General features: G+C 46.3%; 1 protein-coding gene across 4 annotated transcripts in view; it reads left to right on the top strand.

Moving 5' to 3' along the window:
• Positions 1 to 12,886, top strand: part of CNNM4 (cyclin and CBS domain divalent metal cation transport mediator 4) — a 938,359-nt gene that overhangs the window by 234,716 nt on the left and 690,757 nt on the right. For all 4 annotated transcript variants that reach the window (XM_069619069.1, XM_069619070.1, XM_069619071.1 and 1 more), the window contains exon 2: positions 12,377 to 12,520. In XM_069619069.1, coding sequence (XP_069475170.1) covers positions 12,377 to 12,520 — 144 coding nt within the window. The remainder of the gene's footprint in view (positions 1 to 12,376; positions 12,521 to 12,886) is intronic.

Below are 12,886 nucleotides of genomic sequence, written 5' to 3'. Positions count from 1 at the left end.
AGAACAAGTAAACACTGACCAGGGCTTGGTGTAAAAGAGATATAATTATTTATTTAAAACCACATCTAGAAACACACACAGGCACTAATAGTAAGCAATTCAAAAACATGGTCACTAAAAGATATACACTCCCTTAAAAGAATATTAGACAAGTCTTCAGTAAAGCCCCACTTATTTTCAGACAGCGGTGAGCGCTTAACGTAGATGGCACTCTAATAGTTCGTTTTTTAAAAAGGGAGAGAAAAGCAGAGAACAAATTGAAACAGATCCTAACACTTTTACAAGAACATAACAAGAGAGGAAGGCAAAGTAAAACTGTGAATTCAGAGTCAGTAGGCCGGATCCGCTTTAAGAGGATCGAAACGAAATGTGTCCAAGGTCACACGGTTGCAGTGCACAAAATTCTTGTAATGGTTCAAAAAGGAGTTGGACCAAAGAAAGGGACCAGTTAAGGCGGTCAGCCCATTCCAGAAGGTTAAGGGGTTATTATTACCTTGTAGCAATCTTTAGAAAGGGAGGCCTGGCGGACACGGTACCTTAAAGTGGTGAGAACACTCCAGCGGGGGCAGTTGTTCCTGGCAGCGGATGCAAGTCGGTGCTTTGCCCGGGGGAAGAGAGGATCTCGTCGTGGAGGAAGACAGGGGTCCGTTGCCCTGCCAGGGAGGAAACCAGCCGCGTAGTTTCAGCGGTCCGTTGATTCGCGGTTCAGTGGTGAGTGGCTATCCGGCCGCCGGGGTGCTTGGCACGGGCAGTTCGACCACAAACCGGTCTGGGGTGCGAAGAAAGAAGGTGAAACTGGTTGTGCCCACCAGTCAGGGGAAGAAGCCTCTCCAGCCGGGAGATCTTCTCTGTCGTCGGGAAGTGGTGAGTCGGTTCCGCAGGGCTCCACCGGTGGTGTCGTCGTGGTAGGTCGGCTCAGCTTCTCCCTCGTCGGATTCTCAGGTCCTGTGGCGACTTCTGAAGTTCCAGTCCCCAAAGCCCTGCTTTTATGCAGCATACCCCCATTCACTCAGCCTAGCTGTCAATCAAACATGCTAAGTGGTGAGCCGGCCGGCTCACCACTTGGGCCAATCACACAAAAGTGCGACTTGAGTTTCCAAGGTAACTCAGGGTGCCTAAACCCCTCCCACACCCTCTGTGGTACCCAGACAGAGTGGCACCACTTTTGGAGGCTTCTCTGGAAAAGACCGCCAAAAAGTGGAACAAAGGGCTCGACTTGGGTTGGAGTCACAGAAGAGAACACAAACGCCATTTTAGAATAGAGTTCTGGCAAAAAATACCAACCGGCGAATTAATATTAATTAAATAAACTGGCGGTATGTTCGAGGCAAGGAGAATTAAATAATTAAAGTTGGTAGCCTCGAACAATGGGAAAATCCCATAGGAAGATATTCGCGGTTGAATATAACAAGTAGTTTCCACTGCCACCAGCCGAAACTCGATCAGGGGGGACGGAGATGTGCCCCCTCGACTAACAGACCCCGGGGCAATTGAATTGCCCCGACCAAGTACGTCCACAATATGATGGTTTGTACTGGTTTCTGTTAATAATTTGGGACTAGTAAAGCCAATGGTGACTTTACATGCCCTGAGAGACAGTCGTCAGTCCCAGGGTATGGAGTCTATGGTGGGGTGTCACTATGACACCCCTGTGTTACTGCATGGAGGGTGCTGTGTAACACACATAGTAAAAACACATGAGACCCTATGGAGTAAAGGACCCCATAGCCCATAAAACACATTACCAGTCAAAGGAACACCATAAATCATGTCCAAGAGTGGGAGAAAAAGAGTCTCTCTTGGCAGGAGGAAAAAACAAACTCCAGAAATCCAGCAAAGCTGCTGGGGGACTCACTAGGTTAGGAAATTCAGCCTAAAGAGAGAATTCTCCCTAACAGCGATACTTGAGGTCTCCCTTCCCCCACATTTTCAGCACGGGACAAGGAGGGACTTTGAAGCACAGCACGCGCTCAAGCTTTCCCAACACGAGCTAACAGTTCTGCTTTTAGCAATCAGGGCATACGTTGGTTAAATCTCTTTTCTATCAAAGTCTCTTGCCGCTGTGAGCCTGATGTATTCAAATAATGATTAAATAGTTCCTTTTCACATATTGCATTGGGTGATGTCTTTCACCTCTGTTTCCCCCTCTTCTGGGCGCAGATCCCTAGAAAGTTCATCAACGATACCAGAACCTCTGACAGTTATTTCTCCTGGTTTCGAGGGTCTGTCAAATTCACAATATCAAAATAAAAGTTCAACTAAAAGTTCTTCTGTGTATTTGGGTGATAGTTTTTCACCACTGGATTCCCCATCTTCCGGACTCAGACCCCTCTCTAATATCACCTCTCTTTGTCGGGTTCCCTCCGGCATGTCATGCATTCAATAGGTTTTCCCTCTTTATTTTTGATTTGTTGCACTCACTAGTTGGTGGGTGTTTGGCTTTTCACCCTTGGATCCCCCTCTTACAGACTCAGATCTGCCTCGACTGTTCGCCTCCCTCGATCGGGTTCACTATGGCTTTCAATGCAACTTATCTGGTGTCTTTTGCAAATCTTAATGTACTTCTGTACAGTTCTCTGTGGACATCCCTCGGTCGGGTTCACTCTTGTCAACACACTGCATTTTGGGACTTTAGACTTTGTCCCCTCGCTATCGACATTCCTCGTTTGGGTTCACGTTTGTCAATCTGTCAGTCGCACCTTTTCTCATTTAACTCTTACGATGCGGGATTCACTTTCCTTAGCTTCACAATCATCTATCGGTCATAGACTTTTGACTGTACAGAGGCTTTTACGAGACCCTTGTATGACCACTATAACTCTTCTCGCCTTTCCCAAGGCCTTCTGGTTTTGGTAGTTTCTATAATCGGGCAATCGCCCAGAGTTTCCCGAGTATGCAACCATGTGGTGCCAGACTACTCTGTTCTTGGTTTTCCCCCCTTTCGCACTAATCACAAATTAGGCTTTCAAAGTTCAATTAGCCGTTTGTTACCTTTCATTCTTTCTTGTTGGAGTCAAGGTTGGTACTACGGAGACGAGCGTCTCTCCCTGGCCTGGTCATCAGCGGAGGAGGGTCTTGTGTACAGTTGACATCTGCTGCAACACACGCTGGCTATTGTTTGCAGTCTTAAGATTCCTTCTGAGGAGGCTTCACGGGCCCTGGTCGTAAAGGGCAAGGTCGTTTCTCTCCTTGTCACGCTCTCGGGATGTGGCGTCTTTCTCCTCCTCTTGAACTGCCGTGCTGAGTTCGCTCCCTGGACGTGCAGTCTGCCTTGCTCATATTGTGCTTGTGTGCTCCACCTTTTATCCCTGTGGGTAAGGAAAAGGGCCGTCAGGTGTGTGTGGTTCTGGTCAGTTGCCTGACTTTGCCTGACCCTAGTGTTGGGACATGTCGGGTAAATAGCTTGAGTGTTAATCCGTCGTCCTTCGTAATATGTGAAAGGGTTTGTCGGAAAGGGGGGGTGCAAAGTGCTTGTGTATCTTATGTGGTAGGTTGGGTTAAGGTTGTCGGAAGAAGGGGGATATTGCATCTCATCCGTCAGTGTCCCACTTCCACTCCCCACGGAACCCCCATCCAGGTGATCCGCCCTCACTGGTCCACCCCCAGGAACTGGATCCAATAGCGATACCATGTCCTGGCCACCTGGATGACAGACCCCCGGGGACTAGTCAGGGACACACCTTCAGGTTTCTCACATGCCCCACATGAATGTGCCCTATGAGAGACATGTCTTCAACACTGTAAAGCAACAAAAGGGTGAAACAAGGGATGCCTTTGTAACGAGACTATGAATTAAACTCAAACATTGTGACTTTAACAACTATTCTAAAACCAAGGCTTTGCATGCTCAGATAATCGCAGGGCGCGAGTAACAAAACCTCAGGAGAAAACTACTACAAAATCCCAGGACACTAGAGGAGATCATCATGGTAGCGAGAGCAGAATTCGCGGTGGAAGCCATGGGAAACCCAAAGAGCTCAAACACGCACCCAGAGATGGTGTAGAAACTGGTGGGAGCATCGTCCAGGACCTAAGGAGAACCATTCTGCTACAGATGTGGGTACGAATTTCCCCATGAAGGTACGTGCCTGGCTATGGGACAGAGATGCTTGGCATATGGGGGAGAACAACTTTACTTTTGTATCCAAAATGGCCCAAAACTCGGAAAGAGGAACGTAAAGGGGGCAACGTGGTCCGGGCCAGAGACAGGGCCCCAATGAGTGCCTCGGAGGAATCACAAATTGCGTCACAAAGTCATGAAAAGTACAGAACCGGTGGACGGCGAGAGGCCGACTAGGACACTTAAGGTACCTAGTTGAACAGTCCCCATCAGAGATAGAGCTCGGCTCATCAGAAGGAGAGGAAAGGATACCTATGTGCCCTGGGCAACAAACAGGCCACGGAGCACAGCCCCACGATGCTCATGCACCTAAATTAGTGGCAGATGGAGTTCTTGGTGGACACAGGTGCCACGGTAAAAGCCATCAGTGAGCAAATATTCAAGACCCTTGCGCAGACACCCAGACTTCGCCCATCAGAAGTAGACCTCTACCCGTATGGGTCCAAGACCCCGCTAAAGTGCATTGGTCAATACGAGGCAAGATGCTGTTACAAGACCCAAGAAAGGAGAATTCAGGTGCATGTGATATCGACTGAGTGCGGGTGCATTCTAAGCTTCAAGATGGTCATCGACATGGGACTAATACATGTGCTGTAACGGCTGATGGTCAACAAATGCATTGACACAGTGGATAAGAGAGAACAATTATTCCCCACACCATTTAAGGGCATTGCCAAGTTAAAACATAAACAGATTAAGCTCCACATTGGCGAGGACGTCCAACTGGTGGCGCAACATTACATGGGTTTTCCCATCAATATACAACGTCAAGTGGAGGAAGAACTTCACAAATTGCTGCAGCAGGACATCATAGAGCCGGCAGTGGCACCGTGGGTGTCACCCATTGTGCCGGTACCAAAGAAAGGGTCAGGTGCCATCCAATTGTGTGTGGACATGAGGTGGCCAAATTAAGCCATCAAGAGAGAACGCCATTTGGCCCTCCGCATAACAGACATGATACACCTGTTAAATGGTGCCACCGTGTTCTCTAAACTGGACCTCAATAAGGGCTATCACCAGCTGGTCTTCAGCCCGTAGAGCCGATAAATTACTACATTTGTGACACCCCTTGGCCTGTACAGGTACACGTGTCTGAGTTTTGTTGTCTCTTCGTCAGCGGAATGTTTTCAGGTGGAAATTCATAATGTGATAAAACACATTCCTAATTGCATGAACTAGAGAGATGACATTTTGGTGTTTGGTACCAGTGTGGAAAAGCATGATGAAACGCTCTCGAGGGTATTGGTGCCACTGGAGGCAGCAAATCTTACCCTGAACAGGGAAATGTGTGAATTCCAAAAAGGCACTTTGCGGTTCTTTAGACACATCTTCTCAGAGAAAGGAATGACACCAGATCCCAAGAAGGTGGCATCACTCAACAAAACTTTACCTCCAACAAATGTCTCGGAGCTTTGGTCATTCCTGGGGCTGGCAAATTATTGGACGAGATTTATTTAAGATTTTGCCACCATCAGCGAACCTTTGAGAGCCCTCACAAAGCATCAGGCACCTTTCCACTGTCAACGGTGTGCCAAACGGCCTTCACAACCATTCCTGAACGCATCGCAGAGGCTGAAAACATGGTTTATTTTGACTCTGAGAGGGGGACCGAGTTAATCGTGGACGCCAGCCCAGTGGGCCTTGGTGCCATTGTGGCACAAAAGGCGCAAAACAAGTCACAGCAAAGGCACATCATCTCCTATGCAAGTCGAAAAACCGAACAAGCATACTCGTAGGCCAAGAAAGAAAGTTTGGCCATTGTCTTGCCTGTGAACGTTTTCACTTGTTCCTGTATGGCAAGCCTTTCAGAATAATCACAGATAACCAGCCATTGTTGTTTCTTTATGGCAACCCCCAAGTGAAAATGCCACCCTGAATAGCTCAACATAATCCATCGGCAGGAAAAGAGAACAATCGGGCCAATTTATGTTCCGCCAGCCGACGCACCCGAACCGTCAGTGGCAGATCGATACATTAGGTACATCGTACAGCAGGTTATACTCAAGGAATGGACGCAATTAAGGTGGCCATGGGAGCAGAGAGATGTGGCCATTAAAATTGTTATTGAATGACTATGGTCGGGGAGATGGAGAAAAGCGAAGGAAAGAAGCCGTCTCTAGTCGGAATAGGTGAAGCAGGACGTGGACAGCCTCCTACTGTTGAAAGATGAACTGGTTGTGTCAGAGGAGGTGATGTTTCTCAAAGTTAACAGTTGTGCCCAAATCATTGAGGAGGCAGGTGGTAGAGTTGGCGCACAAGGGGCACTGAGGGATTGTGTCTACTAGGAGGATTCTACGGCAGAAGGCATGGTTTCTGAAATTGGACACATTGAGGGGGGGGGGTAAATATGTGCTAGGAGTGATGATGAATACTCAAGGTTTCCGGAAGCACAAAAGGTGGCATCCACGGTGGAACACCATGTGGAATTCCCAACAGGTCAAGTCTGATAATGTACCCCATTTAAAAGCCAATACTTTAAAACATTTGCAGATCTGGACAGTGGGAGGTGAGATGTGAACGACCTCAAAGGGCGAGAATTCGGCCCAGGAGATACGTTGAAAAAATTGGGTAAACGGACGCATTTGGTATTTAAGTTGCAGGGGTGACGTTGGGACTTCTACTGTCTAGGTGGAGGTGGGACTGGTGGGAGCGGAGCAGGGTGGGAAGGAGAGTGACGTGGGACGAGGAGTAAGTGTTCAGTATGTAGGAAGGCGTAATAAATGGTAGTTGATAACGGCGTCCAGCGTCTGTGTTTGTGTGGATGCAGTGGAGTCTGTGTTCATCCCGGCAGTCCCTGGGACCAACCAACTGACAGGGCCAGAGAGTGCCAAGTGTAAGGAAACGTTTTTGATGTGGCAACTCGACATATTTGCACATTTACAGTGGTATTGCTGGCGTATATTGTGGTGACCTGACGTCACGGTTTTGCCAGGAATGTCCTGGAGATACATCCTCTCTCCGGCCTCGTATCTTTTTTGTTTTTTAGCAGGGTTTGGGGAAAAGGGTCGAGAGTGTCAGGTGGGCATGCACGAATTCCTTGCTCAGCATCCAGCTGCCGACTGCTCCGCCAGATCACTGCAGCATGATTTATCAGCGTGCAGAACTATTGCTTATTCCTGCAAGTCCCTCTGGAAATCTATTCTGATCAGTGCACAGCATCCAACAGAGGGAAAAGAAGAAATGTGGAAGTGATCTTGGATACATCCCAGGAACCCTACTAAGAATTCCCCACGCCCTCCTCGAGGAATTGAGTGAATTGGCAACAGTAGGTTGACTTCTGAAGGCAAAATCCTATTTCCAATGTAAAGAACATTTTTCCAGTATTTTCAGGAAGTAGGTAATAGGTGGTTGGTGCCTCCCTTGTTAAGCTGCACTTTAAGAAAAGGATGGTGTTGGTGCACTAGATTTCATTTGTCCTAATTTGGTCTTTGGGGAGGGGGGGCTCGTGATTAAAGTGCTTACGTTTTTGCTCTATAGTTTAATGTTGTTTACATTTTAATATAACAACTTTGGTAACTGCTCTTTAAATGTATTATTGATCGAATAAAGTAAGCTCCATTTAAAACATCCATCCTAACCACTCATTCTCACATGGATTTGTATGTCGCTGAAACCCAGCAATATCCAGGTACAAACTAATGTGAAAATTAATATAAAACCCTTCAAGTTCAACAATGGAAGGTCGTCATCGATAGGTCCGTTCTAGCTAAAAACGAAAATCAGTCTTAGTGTACAGCGATCAGTAGGGAACAAAAGAGATGTTGGTATCGTGCGAGGGCAAAAGAAGAGCTTATACAATGACTACACAATAAATGTCCCCATCAGTCGACACAACTCTTGTCATATGTCACACTGTAAACAGCTGGAAGAGAGAAATCCAGTGCCATGACTGCATTCATTGTCCCCAGTACATATCTCCTTCTAGCACACAACAGACTGGTGGATATGGGATACCTATAGTCATTGAGCTGTTCGGGCACCCTCTGTCATTGACTTAAAACTTCCTGTCTTGCTGTCACAAGCTCATGCTAGTACGTTAGGGTTATCCCTCATAACCTAAAGTTTCTGAGAACCGCCTCGCCTCCCGGACATAACTGCTTTTGCCTTTTATCACACGATTTCTTTTGTTTTTTTTGGAAGTCTTTACACTGCTATTATACAGACACAGACGTCCCGAAAATGTGTTTACAGTTGCTTGCTGGTATTTAGGCGAGCAGGAAATTGGGTTTTTTAATTGACTTGCGGGCATATTGAACAAAGCAGCATGTTGGGCACTGGAAGTCAGAAAAGGTTTCACAGGACAATGCTGACATATATTGAGACATGCCTCGTGATTTTATTTAGTTTTGGCTCTTAAGTAGCACTGTAAGCATACCTCGAAGTTGAAACTGTTTAGACAGGATTGTAAATGTTGCCTTGCATGGCATCTAGACAGATTTAGCTAGCACTGTGAACATTAGCCTGCGTCGCACCCACTTCACAGGACTCTAAAATCTAGGTATAGCCTCCACCTCTGTCTACTGTATGGTGAAACGTAATGTATTATGAAACCTGGGCCTCACCATGACTTTGCAGGACGCTTATATCTAGGTGTGGCCTACATCTTTGTTTATTGTATGGTGGAATCTAGTGTACTGAGCGACCTGGGCCCCTCCACCACCATAACGGATTTTCAAATCTAGGGATTTAGCCATACTGCGAAGGTCCGCTGCGAGACATGTATCCCACTAACCAAAAAGCTCATCATTTCTGCATACTTACCTCGCACAAAAATTCAAACAACCACCTCTTGCACAGCAAGCCTCACGCACCACACCACCCCGCAACAACAAACACATAAGCTGCAGCAACAGCACACAAGGACTGACATCGATCCGAAACTCACACCAAAGCTCAGCGCACGGTGGATACTGAACTGAAGCTGTCAATAGGACACCACCTCTCTTACTATCCTACTCCCTCTCTTCCGTACTAACCCAACCCACTTCTCATTTGCAGATCCACCTGAGCGCCTGGGGACCAATTCCGTTGGTGAGGGTACGCGGTACAAATACATTTAACATGGACAGTGAAGAGGGTAGAGAGATGGGATGTGAGGATGGACACACTGCCTGAGGATGGTGTTGTCCTTTTTACCCACTTATTGACTACCCTGGGCCTTGATAGCCCCTATGGCCATTACTACCGATTACCTGCCCTACCAGAAACCCACCCCATTTGAATCTCTTTGGCATACCTGAGTGCTTTCAACAAGATGCCAATATTCTTTCCAAGTAGTCTTCTGAATGGCTTGATTGCAGGTGTACTCCTACTTTAATATACATCTCTAAATCAAGTGTGTCTTCTGCCTCTTGATTTATGAGCAACGTGTTTGGCTGTTTTATGGACATTAGATGGGGATTTGCCACGTACTGCTATACGAACATTGTCTGCCAGGTTGTAATATTATAGCATTATTTGAATAAAAATATCTGAGGGTGAGCCCCAGCCATAATAAAAAATGCGTGCTCCACTGCACCCCTCGACTAGAAAAATGAAACCCTCAATTTCTGGTTCGAGTAAATAAAAATAAAAAAAGGGATTTGACCCCACCAGTGAGTGAATTTACGCCCAGCAAAATTCCGATTCAGTGTCCTCTGGCCAGCTGAAGATGTGTGGGGGCCCATTTCAACAGAGCTGGAGTGTTAGATGAGAAAGGGTGTGGGTGGAGGGAAGGAGAGAGCAATGACACAGGAATGAGGTAGTGTGGGCTAACAACAACAAACAAACACTCGATACACAATACACCCACACTCGAGCCTGACCTTGCTGTTTTTATTAGTGTACCACGCCTTTAGTGTCTTTACTTTACTCTATATTTAAGTTGATGTTCTATGCGCTGGAAAGTTGAAACCTAGTACAAAGGAGTTGGCAGCAAACCAGATCCTTTAAATTCCAACTTTGGTATTTTGCTTGCCATGGCGGTATAAACATAATAAGGATTTAGAGTGGACTAGATTGGCAGGGCAATAGGGGGGCTATTATTTATTACTGCGGTTTGGCACATTATCTCCATTTGGAGTACTCGTAAATCTGACACCAGAGCTCTTCCTTCTCAACTCCCACAGAGCTTCTGGTGGTAGGCCCTCTATAATTACACATTCTTTTAATTACCTGTCTGAATTTTAAGACTTCCTGCGTGAGGAGATTTCCTCGCAGGAGATAATTCTGTTTGTTTATAGGAGCTTCGACTCCTGGGAGTTCGGGCACAGTGCATCCCTCCTTACCGCTCCCCTCCCACGCCTCCTAACGTCTCCCATAACCGGCGTCGCTTCAACAAAATGCACAGGTTATGAAATGGTCCTGGAGCGAGTGTGAGCAACTTTTACGCCAAGGTTTGAAGTTTGATTCGTTACCGGCGACGCCCTCCCTTCTGCCCCAGTGAAATATATTGTACATTGTGTCCACCTCCTTGCTTGGAGTACACTTTCCAAGTAGATGGACTCTAAAATCTATAGATTTGTACCCTTTCGAGTCGAAAGGCATTGCAGTATTCAATACTACACTGCCTGACACAGTACTCGGGTATATTTATTTCTGCACAACAGCAAACTAATGTACCTTGACCATCAATGGTATTAGGGTATTTACTGCAGAACCCAGCCTAAGGAAGCGATGGAATGCTTTACAATCATCGGGGGAAGAATGCGGCGAAGGAAGTGTAGAGATAACCGGAATGGCGGGCAATTACATCAGTACGCGGCGTGCCGTTCGAAACACTATGTCCCCAGTAGGGAAATGTTGCTGCCTTTGCCAAAAAATGCCCATGAGGAGCACTCTTATTTTGCCCATTGAATAGCTTAGTGGTGTAGCTGCTTATGGTGCCGACACCCAGCTCGACCCTTTCAAAAAGAATTTACCTTGTTTGCATGTCACTATCCCCATGTACAATTCCACGTTTACAACCTAGCCTTATGACATCTTGTCTGGGCATGATGACTGCGGGTGCTCTCCAATAAAACATTTTACTGAGCCTGCGTGTCCTGGCATCTTTACAGCACTTAGCAGATGCCAGAAAAAGACGTGCCTAGAAAATTACTACCATCATGTGACGGGGTGCTGAGAATCTGTATTTGAATGCTGCTTAAATATTTCCGGAAGGCATGGGGTGGGGAGAGTCATAAGGGGAAGTTTAGGGGCTCGCACATGAAATTCCTGACATCACCCAAATAATGCACTTGACGCTTAGCTGAGCAGTGACATCACTGTACCCAGGATTATCTGTGCATTATCGATGAGGATCCCCATCCTCACTCTTGAGTTGGCCACTGCAGTTCCCGACAGTGTCACCAGCCAACTGAGATCCCTTCGGCAGGATTCCACAGAGCCCGGAATTCCACTCCTAACGCTAGAAATCGATCGATACACTTTGACCCAGAGGTGTTGCTATGTGGGAGGGTGGGGGAGCACTGGGGTTGCCGGGGTCGGGTTATAGCCCCGGTCTTTTGGTTGTAGCCCTGGATAGAAGCTGAGGGGGGGTACAACCAAACAGGCTAGCTAGCCCCCAGTCCCAAAATTAGAGTAGCCCCAGATCTTTTCCAGACCTAACACCCCTGCTTTGGCCAGTGCATCCAGTGTGAACCATCGGCTCAGAAGCAGACATGGTGGGAGGGCGCTGCTGCAATGCTCTTGCTTATGCGTACTTATTACTCGAAAGGTGTTGGAAAAGCAGAAAGCCATCTTGCATGTCATCATGAAGAATACAGTCGTTTGCCCGGTTGATCAAACATTTGTCAAGTAATGGAACTAGTGGTATCTTGAGGTTGCATTAGTGAATGTGCAAATTATTGGATAAAATGTAAGCTTCTTATGTGCAATATAAACGATGGTAATTGTACATTGGCTATTATATAAATAAGTATTTTTTACCAAAATAATTGATTTTCTGGGACAGTGATGGGTTGCGTGCAACAATTGTCCTTACAATTTATTTATTTGGACCTACAACTTGTAGTATATCTTAGATCCTTGACCCTGTTGGATCTTAGAATTGTTGGCACCCCCGATTCTTTTGCTCAAGTTGTTCTGAAAACAGTTACTAAAGATTAGGAAATGTTTTTTAAAAAAATGTTTACGTTGGTGAGCAGGGACAACTTTATATTTTCCCTCTTGCTTATGGATGACCAGTCCAGATTTGCAGCGAGATTCAACTTATTGCTTCATACTCAAGTGTTGCAGTGTTCTTGTTCTAATTATGTTTTTTCTTAAAACCTTCAGGCAAATCCCACCTAGCCATTGTCCAGAAAGTGAACAGCGAAGGTGAGGGGGACCCCTTCTATGAGGTTGTGGGGCTGGTCACTCTAGAGGACGTCATCGAGGAGATAATCAAGTCTGAGATCCTGGACGAATCTGATCTTTACAGTAAGTTTACCTTCAATATGTTGCTCCTTTCTTGCCATGTGGGGACTTGATATGTCTTGGTTGAAATTGCAACTGCTCTACAGAAGTAAGGGATAAAGCTCCTACTTACCACATACTACTATTAAATCAGTAGTGATACCAATTACAAAGGTGAAACCAGCACAGCCCGATAGGTGCAACATCTTTGCCTCTTTGAGATAGCATGGGCAGAGTGCAAGCCATACATTGCAGGAGAGCTAGCACAGATGAAAACCAAGCAACAATAGGTCTGGGTACCTAAATAAAAGCATGGTTACCTTGTGCAACTAAGGTTATACATAAAATAGGGTTCTTTAAAGGAATACACACAGCTAATAAACACTAATG

The sequence above is a fragment of the Ambystoma mexicanum genome, chromosome 10 (genome assembly GCF_040938575.1).
Source record: "Ambystoma mexicanum isolate Mex_15411 chromosome 10, UKY_AmexF1_1, whole genome shotgun sequence".
Classification (NCBI taxonomy): domain Eukaryota; kingdom Metazoa; phylum Chordata; class Amphibia; order Caudata; family Ambystomatidae; genus Ambystoma; species Ambystoma mexicanum.
The sequence above is the reverse complement of the archived record's forward strand: the minus strand, read 5'-3'. Positions and strand labels throughout refer to the sequence as shown.